A 24,250-nucleotide genomic window follows, 5' to 3' on the forward strand; every position below is an offset into this window, starting at 1 on the left:
ATGCAACTTTGGACATAATATTCAAACAACACAAACGGAAGATATTTGTTGAATTTAAATCGGAAAATTCGTGATGACGTGACTGGCCTCGAGTCACTGTGAAAATTTGCGTGACTTGACAAATTTTTAAATGACGCGACCTGACTCGAGTCAAAATCTGTGGTAACTCAAATGTACTGACTTTATCCACGCCCCTGAGACGAATTCTCGTCTCTCTCTATTCGTTTACCTGATTTCTGCAATGAAATTGCCATCGAAATATATTATTGTGATTGTATGTTTTACTGGAGAGGTGTGATGCCAACACGAGTCATTTTATGCTGTAAGCAAACACTGTAACGGGTATACAGCAATCGTCAACTGAGAATATGCCCACCAGCGAGAAGTCACGGTGCGTTCGATGTAAGTTCATCCGTTAAAATCTCTTCCACCGCAGAAAACTGTTCAGTGCGTCGCATTGAATTGTACAATATCCTGCATGTTCTCAGCATACTTGATCTCTGGTTTTCTTATTGTGATGTGTCAACGTGTCAGGCTCATCTTCTTGCAACGGCTCTGTATCATCGGTATTGTTGTTGATGTGCTTATCGAGAATTGACTTCGTGAGTGACATCAACGCCGGGTGTAACAGCCGAAGGTATAGAATCCCCTGTGAGATTTTAGTCGATTTAGGCAGATGGCAAATGCGGAAATTCCATATCAAGACTCGAAGGACGATTGCGTATCAAAACTTCGTTTGCAATATCAATACCATAGTGATAACCAGAGAATAGTCACTATTGAAGATATGCTGTTTAATTATGAGTGGTATGTTGAATAGGACTAATGCCGCAAAAGCTACCGAAGTAAGCAAATTCAAACTCACTCGAAGTTGAAGTAGAAAACCTAAGGTTTAAAAAGTACGTCAGTAGTAATAACAGTTCGTGACAGTACGTCACAAACTTTCATTTCTCAACAACCTGAGATCGCTCACTAAAATCCGGGACGCATATTCTTATTAAAAAAGAATTATGAACCGTGCAGCGATATAATGAAAACAATAACGAAACTATATTCTATAATCTTTTAGTCGTTATGTAGGAGGAAAGCAATTCCACAGATAAAAATGATGCAAATATAGAAAAATTTATTTTATACCTGACAACATTAAAATGTAACTAATTCAGCTCATTTTATGCAACAGTAATCAGATGTATCAGATGCGTAGCTAGATTTTTTTCCATGACTCAGTGGTAATAAGCAGCTGGTTCTGGTAGAAGTAATCCCAGTACAGTACATGTACAGTAGGCTAGGCTACGTTCCTACGTAGGAACTCTCCGTCACCGCAAGAGTGATTCAAACAGTGATTCAAACAGTGCAGATGACTTGAGTAATGTTACACGACAATGAAAAGGCATGGTCGTTTAATCCCGAATAAACGCTGGATTTTGTAAGCATACACGTTTTTTTTTCTTGCATAAAATGGCTGCTGAAGAACATTGTCAGAGTGCCAGACCAATAAAGTTGCTCGCTGACCCCGAAAATTCTCCCTTATATACCCTGGGGTTTTGCGTACCCCAGTTTGATAACTTCTGCTGTACGAATTTACTGTCGTATTAAACATTTTGTCAGCCAGGAAGCAGAAATAAATTAACCCGATTAGTTCATCCAATACCGTTTTTATTTATTACACTTCTACAGTGCGATTTGATGTAGGACTATCGTATACTTACGGAAGCAGGTCTTGCGAAATTTAACCAGAATGCCACTCCGTATGTCCGGCATGGATTCTCGACCAACAGGATATTATTGTATGCGAGGTATATGCCAATCGCGACACAATCTGCAACGCCTTCGAAAACAGCATATAATAGTCAGCATCTTGGGGCAGACATGAGTCGAATGAAGCGAATAAAGTCATATTTTGGCGGGATAATTTCTTGGATAAGATCAACCGAAAAAGTTCATCGGACCTGAATCGTTGTTATTATCGTATGGACTAACAATTTCAACGGCCATGACCAACACCATATGAATAGTATCAAGTCGAAAATGTCATATTTTCGACGCAGTGAAAATAGTGTTGTAATCTGCTGAAACTACAATTAAATGGACGATAGCAACATAATTTGTCAATTGAAAAATATGAGAAGTCTAGGCTACTTTCCTGCGACAGTGCGATTGCGCAGAAAGCGGATCAAAACACAAAGTATACCTGAAATTTCCTCAATAAGTACAACACGAGATGGCAGCTGCTTCACTTTCGAGCTCTTGCTATTCGACTGACCCGTGATTGCTGCTACGACGGACATTACCAGAGTAATTCCTCTTGCAAGAAGAATGGTGGCCAATATACCGCCAACTATCTCTCGGTCGAGGCCTTGTGCTGGTAATTAAAACATTGCCGTATAAACGTGCGCTAATGCATGGATGCACTCTTAGCGAAAGGAATGTGTATTTTAACCAGTGTACCACCCCTGATGTACGGGTGTGAATATACACCCATAGTATGCGAAACCAGAACCTGCACGCAGACAAACTTATACCACGATATAAATCGAGTACAACACTACAATCCGAATTATATATGCACTGCACGATAGGCTTTATGACCGCGATATAATTGTGAGTTAAGTTCTATTTTCATGGGCCACCCTTTTCGGTCCTTTGGGTGTGAGTACACACTACACAGTCGTTTCGCTTGTGTGTGCACTAGGGTTGCATTTAAAACAAAATTCCATTTAAAACATCCAAGTGTAAAACATGCCCCTTGTTTAAAACACATTGTCGTTTTTTTTTTATATCTATGACATCAGGAATCTTCAATCGTGACGTCTCATTGGATTGACATTCACAATTGAAAATATAGGGTGACTGTGACTCCTTGGTCGAAAAAGACTTCCGACCACTATCATAAACGGACCCAAAATATCGTTGACCAGTACTACATCGTTACGCTGCATTTTACGGTCGGGGGCATCATTATCAGTTTATATAACAACGAGATACTATAACTGTTGAACAGACGACGATTTCGCGGGTTCTAACCATTCCATATCGTGTACGAGTGTACGTAGACTATATCGAGTGCAAATCGCCCTTAGGCTTATATTACATATTTGTTCGAAAGTATTTACACAACTATGGTATAATTATTCATATATACAACGTTTGAAAAAACACAAGTTTTAAAAGGTATTACTTTAAAACATGTTTTAAAACACCATTTGCATAAAACGCAAGTCTATAGTGTGCAGTGTATACAGCGCGGCACGCAGAGACAACGTGTGCGACGTTTGAAGTAGTTAGTAATCTTAATATGGGAGTAAAATAGATGCGGCACGCGAAATTGGTGTATAATTTAGCTTATACCTCATAGTCTGATGCGTTTGAGTTGACCTCAATTGGGCTTAAGAAGGGAAACACCAAAATATACGCATACTGACATAGTGCATGAATATTTCTGAAAAGATTTATTCTGGAACCTGAATATATTTCGAGCTTCATTTGATGCGTAGTGTCGAAATAACGTTACTAATTCTCAAAATGAGATGAGACTTTCAGAGTACTGAGAGGCTCTCATTATCCCAGGGGTTCTCAACCTGGGGGGCGCGCCCCCCTTGGGGGGCGCGGGAGGCTCTCAGGGGGGGCGCGAGAAATTGACGAAGTCAGTATAGGGGGGGCGCGAGAAATTGACAAAGTCAGTATAAATTATACGTGTCTGAACATGTGTTTCACATCCATTATGAGAAGACGATTATGAAGATGAAATTTATTCCATATTCAAGAAAGCTTGCAAAATACAAACTCTAGCAACCGCGCTCAACGGAGTATCGTCTGATTTCAACTTCATTTGAGCAAATTTTTGAAATTCTTTGGAGATATAGAGAGCAATTCCCACGTGTAAGTCATTCATTGCTTCATAGCTTTGACAGTAGCCTAAAGCTTGTCGCGCTGGGCATCTCTTGTTAGTAGCTTGCGAACTGCACTGCCTAAGACAGACTTAGATGCAACATAGGTTGCCCGGTTTCGCCTCGCCCTCAATTAGGCTGTAAATCAACACAATTTAATTAACTTCCAAAACTGATCAAATTTAGCCTGGCAGGACATAACGACGCCTTGCTCTCTGTACTCACTACCAGCATCAGGATTAGTCTCAGGGTGACCTACCTTGAAATTAATTAATGGATGGATTGTTCAATGTTTTTTGTTATTTTCAAGCAAGTTTGGAGAAATTTGTCAGCGAAGTAAAAGACTCAACAACCGGAATGCAGATTCAAAAGTGGCGTAAGATATACCTTATGTATACTATTAGATCACGGGTGGGCAGCCTGCAGCCGTAGAAGGGAATTTGAGCGGCCGTCGACGCCTAATTCAATTAGTATGTGTTGGCGGCCGCAGACATGCAAATTGCAATTACGGATTCACTCCCGCATTTTCGAGAGATTTTAATTAATCTTGAAATTTTCTTCGCCCTCTGCGCAATTCAACAAGACTTCATTTTTCGATTTTAATGCAGTAGCGCCCTTCTTAATCTGAGCCGGAATGGGAATTGGCAAGAAATAACAATTCGTTCGCGGCCCTGAAAAATGTTCGCGCTCCGCGCAACAATATGCACCTCCGGGCAACTATTCATAACATTGCCACTCGCGATTTCGGTGCGTACAATAGGCTATTGTGAAAAGTAGAATAGTCCGGAGTTCACCGGGAATGGATATGGACAGTTTACTATAGGAATTTTGCGTCCAGATCGTTCATTGCGGCTATGCCCTGGAATGCGGCCTTACGCTACATAAGCAATCGAAATGCGGCCATGATTATCAAAAACGTTGCCCTCCTCTGTATTAGATGATGTGCTCGTTTTGACATGACGATAAATGCAAGGGGGTAAGGGGGGCGCGATTTTTTTGACCATCTCCAAGGGGGGCGCGTGTCCAAAAAGGTTGAGAACCACTGCATTATCCAAAACTCGGCGCTGATGAAAACGGATACACAACGCTGTCGAAAATGCAATTGACACTGGTAATGGTGCACCGGATACTTTGCCCCCTCGCTTTGGATTATGCAATGCTATCCGGTCGTATATGAAACCAAAATTCTCACCCAACGCGTATAACTTATACCCACCATCATCTCCAAAATCCGTACATGTCGTGTGAGAACCGTCTGGGTTACACGGCGCACAATCCGATGTCCAATTGCATGATACGTTACCGCTGTGACAAATATCGAACAAGCCCCTAGTTTCACCCTGACCAGAAGATACGATCCATTCTTTTGATACGAGACAAAACAGTACCGGCACTGACGCTAGCAACTGCCAAACAGCTACGCTTATGTTCAAACGCCTGGCCATTCGGTATGTATGTGTATATTATGTCGCTGTAACGATATATACGCGCATTGCAGTTGAATAAATGGCTTCGCCTGATACCACTCAAGCCGATCTGTTTACGTCATTTGTTTACGTCGTTACTACCGACTCAAGATGTATCCAGCCGTATTGCAATTGTATTACAATGCAACAAGGACCGCAATGCATTAAAGCACATTACATACACTCCACAAGGACATATCGTGAACATAATGAACAGCAAAGGGAGATCACATACACTGTCAAACCAAACGTATTTTTGTAACATAGCCACATAAACCAATCACCGGAAATTCCAGATGACAAGTTTGTGTAAGCTTGCCTGATGAGTTGAGAAAAAATTCTCAATTACAATCCTAGCAAATTAGTATATACTCCTGCTGCATCAACAAATTGAGGTGACCTATATTATATGCCTTCGATTCTTCACTCAATTTTACGTAAAAATATAGCTTAATTGCCGTCGCTGTGAACTCACTGGTCGGAAAACCTTATGACAAGCTAGATTTATATCCATGGGTTACAAATACAATTCAGCCGAGTCGCAGATTATTGTACGAAGACGAGAAATGCTCGAGGGGAAAAGCGAAAACCGTGTGTCGATGGATACAAATAAGCAGAATTTCCGGCAGTCACGAAAGAGACCAAAGGCGCATTTGTTTTTTAACAATGACGTTGCGTAGCATATCCATTGCGAGAATTCAGATGGCGTCAAAATAGTATGTTGGAAATTTAGACGGTGACCCCTCCGTGGTTACGCCAGTGAGAGCACCACGCCATTTTGTTCTGACTGACCTACCATCAGAACACTTTTTCTTGGCGCCAAGTTCGGTGGTTACAGGCAAAAAAGTTAGCAAGTTACAATAACAGATATGAACAGAAAAAATTATTCGGGATATCTGACATTTTTTCAAATCGGTTGACCCGTGATTTAGTCTTCGATATCTAATCGCCTAAAAGTCTCGTTGAAAGCAAAATATGTCAGACTCAGATCTTCGCATTAGCTACGTTTAGCTTAATCAAGACGCAGAAGCTTACTGGTTCTGCCGAAACCTGGCAAATGGCCTACATACAGCACCGTAACTGCCGCACCCCAAACCCCACCAATTGGGGGGGGGCGAGCTCGAAGGGGGCCCAAAATTATTTCGTGAATTAGCATAAATCATGTAGTATTTTTTGAAAATTTATGCAATTTCTTCAAAATTTTCAATTAATTCAAGTAGCCGTTTATCTATATTATTGGGTATTGGGCCATTACCGCGCCACGACCCACCAAGACATACAATCAAGTTTTAGGCCATATAACATGCGACTCCAAGAAGTGTGCCAGAACGATCGGCAGGGAGAAAAGCTTGGCCGAAAAGGTCTATGCCCTTATGCAGACCTAAGACTTCGTTATATAGGCTATACAAAATACATATATAGGTTTAATTGTCCATAGGCGCCTAAATAACTGGCGCCGAATGTTCCTGTCTTTGCAATCTGAACCTCACAAGACAAATACCATCCTGCTAGGAAAAATTTTATGCCAGTGAAGAAATACCAATTTGAAATCGTGTGCGTCTCTTAGTTTAGAAGCCTACGTTTGGGCGATTCTATATTTTTTGATATAGCAGACTGGAAGTCACGAAATAACATCATGTAACGAAGTCATATCAACGGGTCCGCCCGTCCGAAGATGTTTAATCATTATTCACGGGCCCTCCCGTTTTCAAGACACTTCACTCAGCTCTACCGGTAATCTAATTACGTGAGTAGAGAGGACAATAAATTGATAGCATAATATATATGCAATCGCCGATCTGATTGACCGATTTTATCATAAATTATCGAAAATTTTCGCGCTTCGCGCTGGCTCACAATACGGTGCAGATAATTTCGTGACAAACGCGAACAACGTGATCGGGGGTCGTTTTATCACGCTATGGGAGCCAAAGACCCAAGTATTTGGGGGCCTGACGAGGTGCTGTTTCGTTCCTGCCAACGGGTATACGCCCGAAGATGTTTAATTATTATTGAGTGGTCCTACCTTTTCAAACACACCTCACTCAGCTCTACCGGCAAATCTGATTACGTGAGCAGAGAGAAGATTAAAATTGATAACAATATATGCAATTCCCGATCATACTGACCGATGAAATCATGAATTCTAGAAATTTTCCGCGCTTCGGCGACAAAAGCTGATTCACTAATCAAATTCCCAAATAATATGATGAATAGCGGTAAACAGTGTATCGCCGGAGGGGAGTCTGGGGGGCGAAGCCCCCCAGAAGTTCGGTCTATAACCCTATGGGGGCCCAAGACCAAAGTTTTGGGGGGGGGCCTGACGAAGTGCTGTTACGGCCCTGCCTACATAACATCTGCTCCCAACTCCACCGCTAATCGGAATATATCAGGTCGCCACTTCAGAAGCTTTGCGTTGTAAGCACATGCATTTACATAGTGTGGTAAGCACGCCAACACTAAACCGATGCAAGGTATTACCTCGCGCCTCTTTCCAGTGGCGTAGCAGCCCCTTTGCGGTTCTGGCTCTGCGCCATGGGCTGCAAGGGGATGCAAAATGAGGCTGCACTCTATTGCGCAGTTTACACAGCACAGAGAGATGGCTAATCACGAGCTAATTAATTGTTACGATCCATACAGGAATCGGCGGTTGTTTTGTTGTATTTTTAGCGGGACCATCCAAGTAACTTAAAAATCACCCCGTTTAATCGTAATACAACAGCGTTTGATATTTTACAGAGGGTAGCTAAATCACACATTATTTATGCTTGTGTCTGAAACTTTATTTTACAATTGGTGTTTCAATTGCGAGCTGCGAGAGAAGTTTCTCAAAGCTCAAAATGATAATGTCGCCATTACGTTCTACCATGAATAACGATCGGCTATCAGCTCTATCGATTCTTTCTATAAAAGAGACTACACGTTTAAAAACTTCACTTCGAAGGTATTATTGCTGCTTTTGCTTCGGCGTGCTTTGCTTCATGCCTCCTCTTTACATCGCCTAGACCAGTGGTCTCAAACACGCGAGGTGAGAACATTTCGTGCGGCCCGCGACGGCATTTTAAAATTTCAGGTATTCGACAATATATTCAACTGCCACATATCTTTTTTAGATTAGGAACTTGAAGTTCACTCTAAAACTACTTCGAGACCTGAAATCTCATCAAAATTCACTATCATATCACTTTCTAAAAGCTAGCATGCGATGGAAGATTAGCTATTATGTCACATTTCTAGTTCATGATGATAGAACATATGACCCGTGACTGAAAATTGTGATATGGACTAGGGTGCGACCGTTCGTAGAATTTATCGAATTCGGACTGACTGGGTTATAAAATAAAAACGACTCGAGTCGAAGAGAAGGACTTGTGACTCGGAAGGCCGTGAGTTGGTACGACCACTGACGCAAAAAACTATCAAAGTGTCATGGGAAATAGTAGCCGAATATATGAAAAGTCGCAGCTTGCGTTGCGTAGCGTATATAGCTATCTAATCAGGTCAGTATGGAATTCATTGGCATTTCGTTGCCCCCAAGATGCATACTGGGTGATCTTTGGTCCATGTTATTATCGCCGGTGGCGAGTAAGGTCGTGGTTTGCCCCACGCAGCTGTAACACCAATGGATTCTTCGACTTCTAGTTTTTTTTAATCCGTGGACCCCTTCGAGGTACGAAGCACTAGGGATGGTGTGAACGTGAGGTTCACGTTCGCGTTCTGTGTGTGAACCTCGGAAATTTAGAGGTTCGTGTTCACAACAGAACCTTGGTAAGTTCTGCACTGTGAACTTTTTGGTAAATTGTAATTTTCACTCCATTATAAGATCTTTGGCTCAAATTTATTGCATTTCAACTGCGGGTCACTCCATGCATGGTGCTGGCAGCATAAAAAATCAACGCTTAACGAGCATGCACCATGCACCTTGACAACCTTAAAAGTTTTAGTTGCTTTGTTGCAAAAGTTTTCTCGGAATAACCAGCTTTCCGTTTGTGAATATTTAGTGACTATCTGCAGTGAGCTTGACCCGCAATCACACAAGATCACGAGCGATATACGTAGTCAGCGAATGATGCTTATTCAACCAATCAATGATATTGATATCGTCTTCTGATGTAAAAAATCGAACGGGCGTACGGGGTCAATCTTGACTTCATATCTTTACTGTATCATTAAAACCAAATCCGTGCGATTAAGGTGCTTGCTAGTGCTGCATAACTTGTTGTTGTTTGTGGTATCGGTAGCGAGTATTGAAACCCGTTGTACACTCTGCTCAATATCAATGTAGCAATACTCAGACTCCGAACACATTGTCCGGTCTGGCTAAGACCGTTAAAGAGTAAGCTTATATTCCTTGGTAAGTCCTCCTCGAAATTGTTGGCAAAGCGACGGAATGTATTGATTTTACGCAATTATTATATCCTTTGATTACCGCTGTTGATACATTTAGCGACGTTTAAAACGCCGATATGTACTTTAGCATTGTGGCATTATGTGGACCGAGTCTTCGCTAGGTATTGTGTACATTAATATAGGCTATCACTTCATTGGAAGATAGGGTTGGAATTAGCTATATGACGTCACGTGACGTCACGAGGTTCACGTTCGTGTTCACACAGAACCTTTCAAAAAGGTTCGCGTTCACACGAACCTGAACCTTTCAGAGGTTCACACCATCCCTACGAAGCACCCCATCAGGGGTAAGAGATGCATTGTGGAATTAGGCCTATATGCTATCTAAAGCTTGAAAATATTTTGCGAACCAACAAAAAGTGGAATATTTTCTGGGCTAATTTATTCAACTGAAAAATATTATTCGCGCCATGCGCGATTTTATGTGACTAGGCTTTTCGATTTCAATATAGGTACCATCAGAAATTGCGTTGAAATTGTACAGGGAGTCCGAGAAATCTTATTGAAAATACAAGGGTTAAAATCGCTCAAAATGTCAAGAAACACTGCTATTACTAGGGCAAGTTTTTGTTGCACTAAAATTGCGAGATAGTTGCATATATAATTTTAACAAAAGTTGATGTAAAAAGTTGCATTCAAAATTTCTGTTGCATTATTAGGGTATGAGATACTCGAAAGGTTCCGTTGTACAACTTAGTTCCTGCAGAGCTGCTGTCAAATTTGTTACTTCGCCATTCAACGGTCTGATGAAACCGCCAAAAATTACATTTTTCCCGGCACACAACAAGAAAATCACGCAATGCGGGAATAATTCCCCCCCGCCCCCAAAAAAAGCCAAACAGCATTGCGATAATCCCTTCTCCCTAAAACATGTCGAATAACACACTCCCAACCCGATAGGTCTGTAAACGTGACCCAAAAACTCACTCTTGGGGCGACTTTAACTGAATCAAAAGCCCGAAAAGGTGACCAGTGAAAATGTAATTTTCGGCGGTCTCGCTTGGGCGTTCGTGAAATGGGACACTGTTTCAAATTTTAATAAAGCGCTCTTTTTATATATTGTTCGAGCACGGTCGTGATTAGCAGTGGTAGTTGAACTTCTTGCTTGCAAGCCATTGTGTCATAGATAACAGTGAGATGCAGCTAACCCATCATATAGCTCTTTGTTATGCAAATCAAAGATAATAGAACCATACTAGAATTAGTTTATAGCATGTTTTTCAATCACTCCTTTACATTTTTACGCAATATTTGATGAAAGTTGGAGTGAAAATTGGCATTAAAAATAGAGAAACGTTGCAAAAAGTTGCACTGTAAAATCCCTCCGAACAGCTTAAAACATCATAAGACATAGAGATTCTGAGTATCTGGGAAGCTGTCGGAAGCAGTAAAAAAAGTTGCAAAAACTTGCCCTAGCTATTACTAAGACACAATAATTATTATATTAAAATTGTTTTTGAACAGTTCCAATCAAAGGCAAATCTAACGCTTGATTTAATTTAATTTGACTTTGGCAATGACATGAATAACAGCATACTTATCAGGACTATACCAGAAACACGGGTTAGGCTACACTGCTCAAATGCTCTGATATCATATCAATCTTTGGTAAATTGTAAAATATTCTATCTCTAATTGGGGCTTGTCAAATGTCCGCTAGCTGCAATATTATAATGCGACAGCTTTTACGATGTCATGATGCATTTGTCCTCTCGCATGGTGTCTATAACTCATTATTTTGACAATATATATGCCCAGCACAAAAACAATTGTATTCAAATATTTGAAAATGTGATTTATTTCGTGCCAAGCGTGAATAGTACAATAGTAAAATACATTTTCACGATGTTTGCGGAATGCCAGTCTGCAAGGTCTCGTCAAATAAGGAAATTAAACGTTGAATAACCCTATTATTGTTGCTGCGGCCCGCGGCGTCATGAAAAACTAGCAAGTTGGCCCGTGAGCACATTTGAGTTTGAGACCCCCGGCCTATGTCAAGGTGGGTGTCTGACTTCAAAGACTACTCCAAGTCGTTTCGGTATCCTCCTATCTTTCATTGTATCGCAGTCTTGTGATGTTTTGAAATGATGGAATTTTATGAATAAACTTGAACTTGTTCATTTGTTCTCCGTTTTTTTGACTCTTGTATTTTTGGGCCTTGACGCTGCGAGACAGTGAGGCTTTTTTCTCAAGCAATATAGAAGTTCTGAGACACAGCACACTATTGGTAAGTAACTTTATTAAAACGATTGCTTGAACATGGAACTATTTCAGAATTTTCTGCTCTACTTAGGGCGCCACTTTCAACGAAAGCCAGGGCGGCAACATATGTTCATACGTTACTGTCTCTTATACTGCGACTGGGTCAGCGATAAATTCCTGCCGACGCATCTTTATTCCATAACCTCAACTGAGAAAATCTTTTACTGGTTCAACTATCTTTCTCACCAACCACCACAAAGCCAAATATACACATGAATACTGTGAAGGAGTCGCGTCGTGCAATGACTGCAACCGTGCACTTATTGATCGCAGATTCGTCACGACTTTCCAGACAGCGATCGACTCAAGTTTGCTTTCCTCATTACGCAAGCCTTTCCGACACTACGCAATCCTGACAGCAAAATCCGCATCCACGGGTCAACCAACCTGACCCTAGCCCCTTAGGGTCTTTCGCTATCTTAACGCAGAACAAAAACGAACTGTAGGTTGAATACACGGAAATTGTAAAGTCAAGCGCGCACGACGTTCTCATACTGTCTGCCGGTAGATACGACATACGACCGCTCTATATTCACACCCTCAGCAAAACACAAAAACTCTTCTGATTAAAAAACAAAACAATTTCGTAACGTAGACTTAAAGTAGATTGTTTGTTTGTAACCTTAGCATCGTTGCCTGATGCCTATCTATCTACTAATATAATTATATTCTCTCGTGGGTGGACGAAGGATAATAGTTCAATGCAATAATATTTACTCGACGAGGAAGTATTTAAATTGTGACGGGTACATTATAAGAACATCATAATTATCCAGAGTAGCGTTACGAGTGATCCGCAATATCCTGTCTACTGCGCGGTATGATAGCACACAGTCGATTTATACGACAATCTCGGCACCGACGCTCAACACAGGCAACTAAAATGTGGTCGGTGAAAAAATCATGAATTTGAGGCGACATCTATTACACTGGTCAACATAATCAATAAAAAAAATTTTGGCAGAACATCTGAGAGCCGTATCTGGGGTTGATTGCTGATTACGAATATCACATTAGTTTTGCCAGATTGGCTTTTGTTCAGGAGATATTTAAACCCCTAAAAAGCCCAGAATTACTGTATTTACCCTTAAATATGTCACTTGCTAGAAAGAAAAAGTTTTTTCTAATTTTATACGGTGCATAAATAGATAATTAACTATGAAGAACCCTCATGCTATTCTCAGGCATTCTATCAATATTAACATGAACTGATGGGAAATATTTGTTTGTCAAAAAAGCAGTTTGTCAAGCCTAAAAATTGTACTTTTACACGACGGAAATACATATTCTCCTGTATCAATTGGTCATTCTACCAAGATTAAAGAGAAGTATAAAGCTATAAAATTTGTCCTTGAAAATCTCAACTACAATACTCATATGGGTCTCATTTGTTTTGACTTGTAAATGGATAATTTTCCGCTGAGTCAACTAAGTGGGTATACCTAGTAACCCTATCAAACGAGAAGCGTAAATCTGGTATCTTTGATGGATTTCACATTCGAATTTCAATTGAAGATTCCAATTTCATATTAAGAAGGAGTTCACTGCATGAAATTTCTCCTGATGTAGTAAATAAAAGTTTTTAGATGATCACAAAGCACTCAACTACAAACAGTTGGTCCGAAAATTCATATCTGCATATGAAAAACTTGGAACAAACATGAGCATAAAAGTTCACTTCCTGTTCAGTCATCTTGATATATTTCCTGATCATCTTGTTGATTAGCAAGGGGAGAGGTTTCACCAAGACAGCAAAACAACAAAATAAAGATATCAGGGCAGATGAGATGGACATATCACGGCAGACCATTGCTGGAACCTTTTGAGAAACTGCACTAAATTGCTAACCGGCGAAAATCGAACAAAAAACTATTGTGCTTTAAAATAAATGAATAATATTATATTCCAACAGATTATATCAAATTTACAGTAGGTGGTCGACGTAAAACTGATTGAACTAATGCCACGTTATTCGAGAGTCTAGGTAAATACGTATATTTATACATGACTGGAGTTTACTTATGTACATGATATCCGTGAAAGTCTATAACTACGATAAATCTAATACCCCCAAAGATAGTGCTGTTGCTGTATTTTGATTGAAAAGATTCTTATCTGTGTAAAAATAACAAGCAGATTGAATTTCTAAACTTTATAGTACGACGGAGCCGATTTTCTATCTAGCCATTACAGCGAAAATGGGAGATTTTGGTGATTTAATCAATCAGTTTTATTAATATTTTCATTATTTCAAAACATCACAACACTGCGATAAGATAGGAAGGTGTCGAAACAACTTGGAGTACACACCCACCTTAGCCTAGGTGAAGTAAAGAAGAGGCATGCACACTGGGTGAAAAGTAATCCAGAGAATATAAGACGCAAGCGACAAAATGAGGTGGCACGTGGTGGAAGGCGAGGGTTATCTCAAAAACAAACGCCAATTTCAAAAAAACAAAGGTGATATTCGGAATCAGTGCCCTTCAGAACCCGCAAAAATCACTCTTACTTTGTCTGCCTAAAATATGTGCTGACAAATGTTCCCTCTAAGCTGCGCAGTGCTGACACGGTCTCTGCGCACAGAAAATCTAAGTTGCGCACAAAAAATCCGAAGTGATGACCTTTTTTTTTAGTCATCACGCACTGTTGTCCGAGGTTCTGCGCAGTAAGTTGGTGAGTGTGCGCAGACTCGTCAAAAATTAGAGGGAACATTGGTTGACCAGTGTTATATTAAATAGGTTCATTCATTCGTTGACCTCCCAACAGAAGATGGTTCAATAATTTGTAATCAGAAGACTGGATATGACACAAAATATTGTACTGACAGTGGCAGCCCAATCACGGGTGGTGCTACTTGCTCATCATGTATAAAGTGGTGCTACTTGCTCATCATATATAAACGGGAATCGCTTGAACTTGCATATAATGATCAATTAAAGTAAAGCAATTTCGGTTATCAGTTTAAAAGCCTATCAAACATCGGATAGAAACAGTGATATAAGTTGCTTAAAGAGGTAAAGCAATTTCCAAAAACTGGAACTATTTACGAAACCAACCAAGTTACGAGACCCGTATTACACGTCATAGTTGTCCAGTCGGTAGGTTTCCAACAGTGAATTGGCGTGATGCGTGATGGTGTCATCAGGTAAAACTGAGAAATGCAGTAGGTGCAGTTCGAGACAATAAAAATTCCCGTCTATTTTATCAGGACTTCTCGCCCTAAATTGCATCACCTTCAGTTAGTATTCTCACACAACAATCATATTCTTTCTGACCTGGCAAAAGGGCTTTCAAATCCAGACAGCGAAGCTTTTCCTTTCCAAACGTCGGTACAACCCAAAGGCGGGCTACCGGAATCGCCCGGTTTGTACCAGAAGAATGTGGTGAGTTTGAAATCGCCCTTTATAGATGAAGATCGAGACGGTGTTTCGTGTCCATTTGCTTTCGAATAGGCTTCAAGGACACCGCGTGAAATCTTAAGTAAATATTCACATATCTTGACTTTTGGGATTCCCTCGGGTCAGGATCATCCTCTGGCTTTCAGAACGCAGCAATTGTACGACACAAGTCCGTCAAGCCCACGGTGAGGCTACTAGATGCCTAATAGTCAGGCCAGTTCAAAATGATTTAATAGTACATCAAGAAAATGCAAGGTTTCGAAAAAAGAATGGTCCGAAAGACAAAAGTTACCTGTTACCTACAAAACAGTACCTGTTTCTGTAGCAGCGTTCCCAAGTGCGCAATTTCTTCGCGCAGTTTAGGAATGTACATCCCAGAAGTATGCAATTCATCCAAAATCACCTAAATTACAACACAATCAGATTGCTACAACACCACCAACCAATTTATCGGGGATTGTTTGGCGATAGCAGAGATGAGCATGGATTAGGATTAGGATTTAAAAAAACAGGATTTGTGAAATTTTGGCGGATTTGGATTGGATTCGGATTAAAGATTTTTTTTCTGAACGGATTAGGATTTGGATTGGACTTACCTATTTTCTGGGAGATCGATATGTCGTGTGGCGACAAACTTTATTCAGATCAGTTATTAATGTACTTATGGTTACTAAGTTATCTTGAATCAAGAGAATCGTTGGTTGTGAAAGAAAATTTTCCAATTCCTCCCTTGCATAAATTAGCATTTTTTCTAAATTTCCAGTTAGAATTGGATTAGGATTGGACATGGACTTGAATATGAAAAAGTTATGGATTAGGATTTGGATTTGCAGGTTCGGATTTGGATTGGATTAGGACATAGAAATTCCAAATCCGCTCATCTCTGGGCGATAGGCAGGCATGTTAATTTTTGTCATATGCCAAAACACCTTACTTTTGGCATTTTAAAGATTTTATTTGAATGAATCTGAATCTGTGGATTACTACTTGAACACTGGTCAGCACCGTGGCTGTGTTGTCTCGAAACGAAACGAAACACATCTTTTCACGGGGATAATCAGATGCGATGTGGTTGTGAGGGTTGTAGTTCTATTTCCATTTTGAAATTCTTTATAAAAGTGAATTAAAATTCCAAAGAAGGTGAAAATTAATGAAGAGATGGATTATTTCATGTCGTAACGTGATTTCGGTCAGTGAGGCAACATTTGTGACAACATCAAAGAATATGAAAAAACTCACGAGACAGGGTAGAAAATAGCGACAGTGAATCTTGGTATGATCTTCAACCCACAAGAAAGAGATACCATAGTCATTGATTGAATCACTTGAAACTTCGGCTTGACCCCGTCCGTCGGTAGAAAAAAGGTATGCTCTTTTCAAGGTTAACGCTGTCTTACCGATCCCCCAGTTGTGAAAACTCCAGTGTTCCTTCTCAATCTACGAACAAGCATGAAGTGCAGTAGACCAGGATAGTTCTCGTACGTCCAGCTTATAGATGGATTTCTGGAAGCCTTGGCTCTATAGAACTCCAAGTGTTCTGAATGAAACACGTTTCAATTTTGCTTCAACATTTAAGATAAAAAAAATTATTCTTGCTGGAATAAATATCTCCAAAATGTAAGCTATACTAAGGGATATCTAGAACATCAATCTATCATCTACATGTATACATAATACATAGTGTTACTGTGTCTTCTTCCTTTATGTAGCCATCATATGCAAATCAATACACAGGTATACAGAGTGTTACTGTGCCTTCTTGCTTTGTGTAGCCATCATATGCAGATCCAGGTACAGTCTGCTTAGGAAAAACTAATAAGATACATTCTTAGCACCGAAAAATCGGGTTTATTATGATGCCCAACGCAATACAAAAGATCTGTTGCAAGAGTATCTTGCCTCCGCAACACCCACATATGTTAAGCTGAACAGTGAACAGCTTCATTTAGCTAAAAGTGATTACTACCTGGGGAGGAATACACATACCTATAGAGAATTCCATAGAAATTGGATTATTTTTTAATATCATATTTAAATGAGACATTGGAGTGATAGTCCCTGGATGTATTTGTAATTAGTACAAATAGCACTAAATTCCACAGGGTGGGGTCGAAATCTGCAAAATAAAAAGCTTCAATTCGTACAAATAAATCGTGATGTTATATGCTGTCTGATTGTAGACCATGGATTCTTGAATACTGGCATTCTCGAAGAAAAAAAATCTGGAGAAACTAAATTTCAATTTTCAACTGGCATCATGAGGTCAGTGACGTAACAAGTGAAGACGACGTCACAACGCACAAAAACGAGTCGATGTGTCTATCCCCGATTCTACCTTCAAAACGTTGTTTCAACTCCACCGTTATCGGAATGAGCTCTTCCCTCCAATTTGTCTTGGATCGTGTTGATTTCATGAGGAAAATATGCTGGAAAAGTGTCTGCAGCATGGAAGAAAGATCCGTGATATTCCTCTCCAGTCGAAATCTAAGATAGCATCATCAGCATTAAGAAGGTTGCCATGTTAAGATTATGAAGAGACAATAAATTTTTACACACACCATGACATTTTCTATTGCTAATATCGAAACCAGATGTATCTCATTGAATGGGAACACAACAGCAGTATGTGGCAAGGCTTAACGGGGGGAGGGGGCAAAGAGTTTTAATAGGTGTTTTAATTCTTTTTGGAGATTTTTTAATGTAATGCTCGCTACATAGCTCATAACAACATTACAAGTTTTGACTGACTTGTCAAGTTTTTTACGGTTCTTTTCCAAATAATCCTGCACAGGCGGTGATATTTGAACCTTCCACATGGACACAATCTTCCTTAATTGCTTGTCATTTGATACGTTCCTTTCAAGGCAAGCACGTTCTTTATTCCAGAAATATAACATTTGTAACAATCATAAATATTAATCTTACCTCAGTCTATACTGCAAATCGTTGCAACATTCGTTGATTTTGTAATGGGTTCTGAAGCCATCTTCAATTTCCAAAGTCAGAGAGCCTTTAGTGGCTGCTGCGGAAGTGTCGCCTTTAAACTTTATCTTCTTTAACAATGCAATGAAGTTGCAAATGATACTGGCAATATCTGCATGCTTCATCTGTCAAGCATCATGGTAATTTTCGTTCTCTTGGATAGATAATATGTGACGTCATAACTGTTGGTTAGCACGTTATAATGTACCTATTGCGCAATTGTTAGAATAGTGTGAACTATTCAAGTTCTTATCCAGGGATTTCACTCCCATGCCTGCATACTGACTCAAGTGGCTTTGCTAATTCACTAAATGTGAATGGGCGATTTTTATCAAAATACTTCCTGCACTGCTTGTTAAATAGAAACTAGTTATCAATAGATGTTTTTTTTCAGTGAAGAATTCCAAGCAAAGACTGGTTGCATCACACGCGTATGTTACCCGAAATAATTTAAAAATGCTACCATCATCATCATTAAACAAGAGCCATCCAGAGCCCATTGTTAATTTTTTGATGTCAATGTTGTCGGATTGCAGTTTTCCAATCATTGTGCTCAAAATTACATTTTGATGACAGGAGCCAATTTGGAATGAAACTCCACAAAACAAAATTATTCAGAGCATTACAACATAAAACCCAAACACTTACTTCTGTTAGTAATACAAAATTGACGTCATCGGCTATATTCAAGGTATGCATCAGAAAAGGTGCATGGACACAGTCTGCAGTCTTCAAAAAGATGGGCATTGTGTAAATCTCCTCCTGATAAAACAATAATAACATTCCCAAATCCCCATGCATAATAGAACCGTCAAGTGCTTTTTTTTTCAAAGTAACCCGTGCTACACATGAGAGCAGTAGGCTTGTTTTTCAATTTTCCATATCACTTCAATCATATTGACAGCAAGCCTTAGATAGTCAGACGCAAGACTTTTTGAGAGAAGATTATCAATTATATCACCCAACATGTCAAGTACTTACTTCCATAGTATATTTTAGATTGATTACTAAATTAGAATGACGATGGGCGAGTGTAGAAACTGCAAAATATAGATGCATGCCCCATGATCCTAAACATTTCTGTACTAATCTGAAACAAATCTTGAGCGTTCAACGGATCAATCGGTGTTTATGCTATACTTACATGAGACGCCAAGCATCCGTCGTCAAACTCAAAATTAGGCAAGGACTTTCTTCTGATTCTTCTCACGTGAGATACATGCTGATATTGATCTTCCTGAAAATTATATACAATCACAGCAACAGAAATATTTCCGTTATGTAGTGACAGCATGGGTATAGTTACTCTGTTTTGACGAAACACAAATGACACCATAAAGACAAAATGGAAAGGGAAAGGTAGCAGGTGATCAACCAGGGTGGGTTCATTGGTCACACTATCATCAATTACCGAATGAATATGGTTGTTTTGTCATTATTGCAGTGGAATCAGCCAGTACAGTAAGTAATCAATTACAAATTAGTATGTGTATCGTAGTTGTGAATAAATATAATTTGATTCCTTTTTTAAACTAATCTGAAATGAAGTAACCTCTTACAGTATGCAGCTAAAAATAATGGATGGATGGATAGATATTTTACACAAGCACGCAGTCACAAAAATATGTACAAGCACAGAAATAGGTGATGTTTGCAATCTTGACTAATGACTGGATCGAATATCATTGAGGTGTTCCAGAACAGTTATTGGTGATAATTGTGATTCTACTGTAAACACTTGCATATGAGATGTCACATGAATGACACCAATATTTTCGAACAAAAAGTGAACAGAGCAAAATGAGAAATTGAAAAGAATGAAATTCAAAATTTTCTATAATATCAGAAGCCGAGATAGATAGAGTTCGTCTTACAAGCGAAAAATACTGTAGCGTTTACAGATTGTTATACTATCGAATGTACACATGGAATAACAACGACCGATTTTGCAGCTTCGTTCCGCTTCGCCGAGGCTGGGACCAGAATTGTTTTGCGTAAGCGACTGTAGGATTTAGGGCAATCCAAAAGTTATCCTCCAGATCACAGAATTTACTGAATCTGGTCTTGATCGAAAGCCACTGTCGCTCTGATTACAAAAATATAAATTAAAATATGGTCAGGCTCCAGACTTTGACGAAAAATCACCCTCGACATCTGAAATGTGCATTGTTCAGAACAATCGGATAACTGCAAAACAATGACCAGCTGCGACTCTCCGATTGTTCGGACAATGCTGATATTGCAGAATTGAAGGGTGGAATATGGGTGGATCAGTGCCTGATCATATTTTAATTTATATTTTCGGAATTGGTGCGACAGTAGCTTTCGATCAAGACCAAATTCAGTAAATTCTGCGCTCTGGAAGATAACTTTTGGATTGCCATAAATCCTACAGTCGCTTACGCAAAACAATTCTGAATCCAGCCTCAACGAAGCGGAACGAATCTGCAAAATCGGTCGTTGCCATTCAATGTTAAAATTCCATAGTGATACCATTATGTCGAAAATAGAGTACGATACATACAATTAAATACGGACCTGATCTGATTCATCGTCGCTATCGCATATCGGATGTCCATGCAAAATGCGAACTTCTTTAACGTCCAAGTTTGGAAGAGAGGCCGCCACTCTACCTCTGTCTCGGAAAAATCCATCTTTCGGCAGACTCGACGAAATATCATCCTCCATCAAATTAAAACGTACTTTCGTCTTTGGCTTCATTGACACTTTTCTTCGCGGAATAGTAATACTTCGCGTTAGCGGTTTTACCGAGAGCTCACGAGCACCAGAGATGTTAGCATAATCATCGTCGGAGCCAGATAATTCCAATGTTTCCATCTGCACAGAGAACGATAAATTGTTTCCTGGTTCCGATCATATGCAAGACTGAATAGTCCACTCTGCCTCTAAAAATTGTGAAGGGTAATTCTATTGCACCTAATTCCAAATTGTGACGGCTCACAAATTTGTATATTTGTAAAACCTGTTCGTATTGATAAACACTCCATTGACTTTGAAGTGATGATGCAATATTTGCACAAAATTTCGCTACTTCGTTTTTTTGGAAGAGAAAACTACTATTGTTCAATAAAACCCAGCTTCAGCCCGATACATTTACTGTCAATATTAAAACCCCAAACCATTAGTGAATTTAGAAAACCAAATGTAAAATAAAACATTCAAAGTCAAGTTGGTATTTGTGATAAAAACATGATTGTATCGTATATAACATATATAATAATACTAATAGTATATCCGTATTATCTAACTTACAGCATCTATGATATCTACTTGTTTGAACTTTGAATTGCATGTCATTATGATTTTCATAATGTCCCCAGTTGCCAATGGCTGGTTGACTTTTGTCCTGAAAATTGACAATGCATGGTATTGGTAGACTAATTCACTCAAAGAGCAACAGCAACATATTCTAGAATGGTTGCATACCCAGTTTCATATCCGGCGACCTTATTTTTTACGAGTAGTATTCCATAACAGATTTTCTCCTTTTTCAATGACTTTGCCAAGTTATCCATAGATGATTGGATGGTTTTGGAGCAGTTCAGTTGCACATTCGGCGTGAAGTGCAGTTTTTCTACACCTCCAACAAGGAAACTTTTCTCAGTTTCATGAAGTTCGATGAAGGACTTGACAGCTTTCGTGATCTTATCCCAAGTACTGGAAATCGGATAAATTTAAGAAGTAATGGATTCGAAGTCTTGAACACCAAAACCACTTGCATACAAGACGCATCTTTTCTATACATATTCTAGCTTTCGACATGAGACATAAATGGATTTGAGATGATATATAGGTGCATTTGAAATGATACTTATTACATCATGAGCTAAACATGTTATATAATGCTGTGTAGAAACATGTGGTATACTATAGGCCTTAGAGTAACATTAAGTTTTGATAATCTTTTCAATACATATATAAAGTATTGGCTTTTATACGGTCAAAATATCCTCTTTTATCAAGCTGTTATATCCAATGGCGTGTTACTGTAGAATTTTCTAGAATACTTTTTAAATTGAGGGAGAAGGACGTTTTAAATTACTTTTTTGATATAGGAAATAGAGAGCTTAATTTATTCAAAAGTTGCAGTCTGTGTGAAGAACTAGCACTGACAACCATTACGGCAATAAAAAGGCATTAATTACCGGCTTTTATCAATCCATTTTCTTGGATTTATATTATTTTTGCAGGGTCCAAGATAAAAGTCCACCACTTCACGTATTACATGCAATTGCTTTTTGATATTGTACACAGCAAATTGTTCGTTCTCACAAAATCCTGTAAAATATCAATATTGAATCATGTAGTCGTACTGCGCCGTTCTCCATTATAAACATTCCCAATTTGTTGGACATATGCAACATTGCCTGCTAGCTATCAGTCAGACAGATTGTACTCAAACTACCAAACTTATAGGGAACAATATCATGTTTCGTAGGAGAGAGGGTGATGAGATGAGACACTTTTTGCATATTCCAACGTCAGTCAAAGAGTAATGCCTTCCAAGTACACATTTTGGTGCCGTGGAAAGCCTGTGATCTGTACTATGTTCTGAGTTGCATTAAACAACATACTCACAGATTTCTTGGTCAATGACTCAACTTACCTCAAGATGAGGGTAACATGAGACACACTCTGTTCAAGATGAGACATTTAACATTTTGATGTAGCCTACTACACGTTGCAGCAGCAGTTTATCCCAAATCGACCAATTAACTAGTAACATCATATATGAAATTTATTAACCAAGATATAATTCACTCCAAAAACGAATTTGCATATTTATAATTCGTCATGCCATCAAAAGCCACTTGAATATTTTAATATGTAGTTCACTTACCAATATAGTAAAACTCAGTGTCATGCTGCTGAAACACAATATTGCATCCAGCTTCTTCACAATTTATCACACTGATAGGCTCTTTAAATTTGCAGTCAAGGATTTGACTTGATACAATCAGAGGTGAGAGCAATTTCTCTACGTGATGTGCGTTGTTTTCCGGATTATCCTTCAAGCAGAAATTGCATCTTAACAATGTAAATTTATATATTTTGAGCAAGATAACAGAACATAAGAACAGATTATAATACCCTAATAGAAGCTGGTAACTATCTATAACTAGTAGCTGACTAACACGAGAAAACCGGCAACAACCGACAGGGAATGATAGCACCAGTTGACCTTACCGACGGTCGATCATCTCCCGCATGGTTGTGACTTAATCTCTTCAGCATAGATGCGAATTCAGAGTCGTGCCAGAGAAACTGAACAGAATTGTTCAGTATGATGGTTAAAGCTTTCATTTTTGCATCTGAGTTCTAATTCTGCAGATGAATAAACTTGCACCAACGGAAAATATCCTGTTGCACGCGCAGTCGCGCAGCAATCAAGCAGTGCGGCAATCATCGCATTGCAGAAACATGTGATGGTTTGTTTACAACTCATTCAAGCAAAACGAGCCATTCACATCAGCAACTTCGGCATAGGATTCTTTCCCGGTTGTAATGACTCGAGTCACGATTTTCTGATGACTCGACTTGACTCGAGTCATTTTTTCAAAATACGGAAATGACTCGACTCGATTCGAGCCAATCTGAGTATTGACTCGACTTGGACTAGAGTCATTGCGCATGAGTCGAACCAAGTCATATGACTCTATAAACTCAGTCGGCCAAGACTGACATTTCGTTGTAATTTTGAAGAATAGTAAAGTAACCACATTATTGGGATTTCGTCTATTGGTACTGCCAAGGCCGTAACAGCACTTCGTCAGCCCCCCCAAAAAACGTTGGTCTTGGGCCCCCCATAGGATGGTAAACC

General features: G+C 39.4%; 2 protein-coding genes across 2 annotated transcripts; both read right to left on the bottom strand.

Annotated features, from left to right (window-relative positions):
- Positions 1–242: 242 nt before the first annotated feature.
- Positions 243–5,614, bottom strand: LOC145453591 (uncharacterized). Its single transcript, XM_080331555.1, has 4 exons — positions 5,107–5,614; positions 2,195–2,365; positions 1,713–1,831; positions 243–649 (listed from the first exon to the last, which is right to left on the bottom strand). Exons 1-4 carry the CDS (start codon positions 5,333–5,335, stop codon positions 485–487), a joined length of 684 nt encoding a protein of 227 aa, XP_080187681.1. The 5' UTR covers positions 5,336–5,614; the 3' UTR covers positions 243–484.
- A 9,320-nt stretch (positions 5,615–14,934) lies between these two features.
- LOC145454463 (uncharacterized) lies at positions 14,935–23,823 on the bottom strand. Its single transcript, XM_080332461.1, has 15 exons — positions 23,617–23,823; positions 23,270–23,438; positions 22,575–22,707; positions 21,856–22,086; positions 21,682–21,775; positions 20,947–21,246; positions 19,553–19,645; positions 19,057–19,170; positions 18,352–18,533; positions 18,175–18,282; positions 17,762–17,910; positions 16,824–16,963; positions 15,740–15,829; positions 15,304–15,503; positions 14,935–15,247 (listed from the first exon to the last, which is right to left on the bottom strand). Exons 1-15 carry the CDS (start codon positions 23,731–23,733, stop codon positions 15,103–15,105), a joined length of 2,265 nt encoding a protein of 754 aa, XP_080188587.1. The 5' UTR covers positions 23,734–23,823; the 3' UTR covers positions 14,935–15,102.
- Between the last annotated feature and the right edge of the window lie 427 nt (positions 23,824–24,250).

The sequence above is a fragment of the Botryllus schlosseri genome, chromosome 13 (assembly GCF_051294905.1).
Source record: "Botryllus schlosseri isolate E-star chromosome 13, Bs_hap1, whole genome shotgun sequence".
NCBI lineage: Eukaryota > Metazoa > Chordata > Ascidiacea > Stolidobranchia > Styelidae > Botryllus > Botryllus schlosseri.

What these genes read in the sequence shown, in the direction of transcription:
- LOC145453591 (XM_080331555.1), bottom strand. Translation starts at nt 5,335, where the DNA reads ATGGCCAGGCGTTTGAACATAAGCGTAGCTGTTTGGCAGTTGCTAGCG. An exon ending in TACGGATTTTGGAGATGATG is followed by an intron (nt 2,366 to 5,106) that starts GTGGGTATAAGT and finishes TTTAATTACCAG; the next exon opens with CACAAGGCCTCGACCGAGAG. An exon ending in ACTTATTGAGGAAATTTCAG is followed by an intron (nt 1,832 to 2,194) that starts GTATACTTTGTG and finishes CTGTTTTCGAAG; the next exon opens with GCGTTGCAGATTGTGTCGCG.
- LOC145454463 (XM_080332461.1), bottom strand. Translation starts at nt 23,733, where the DNA reads ATGAAAGCTTTAACCATCATACTGAACAATTCTGTTCAGTTTCTCTGG. An exon ending in GTTGAAACAACGTTTTGAAG is followed by an intron (nt 16,964 to 17,761) that starts GTAGAATCGGGG and finishes TGTTTCATTCAG; the next exon opens with AACACTTGGAGTTCTATAGA. An exon ending in GAACGCTGCTACAGAAACAG is followed by an intron (nt 15,504 to 15,739) that starts GTACTGTTTTGT and finishes TATTTACTTAAG; the next exon opens with ATTTCACGCGGTGTCCTTGA.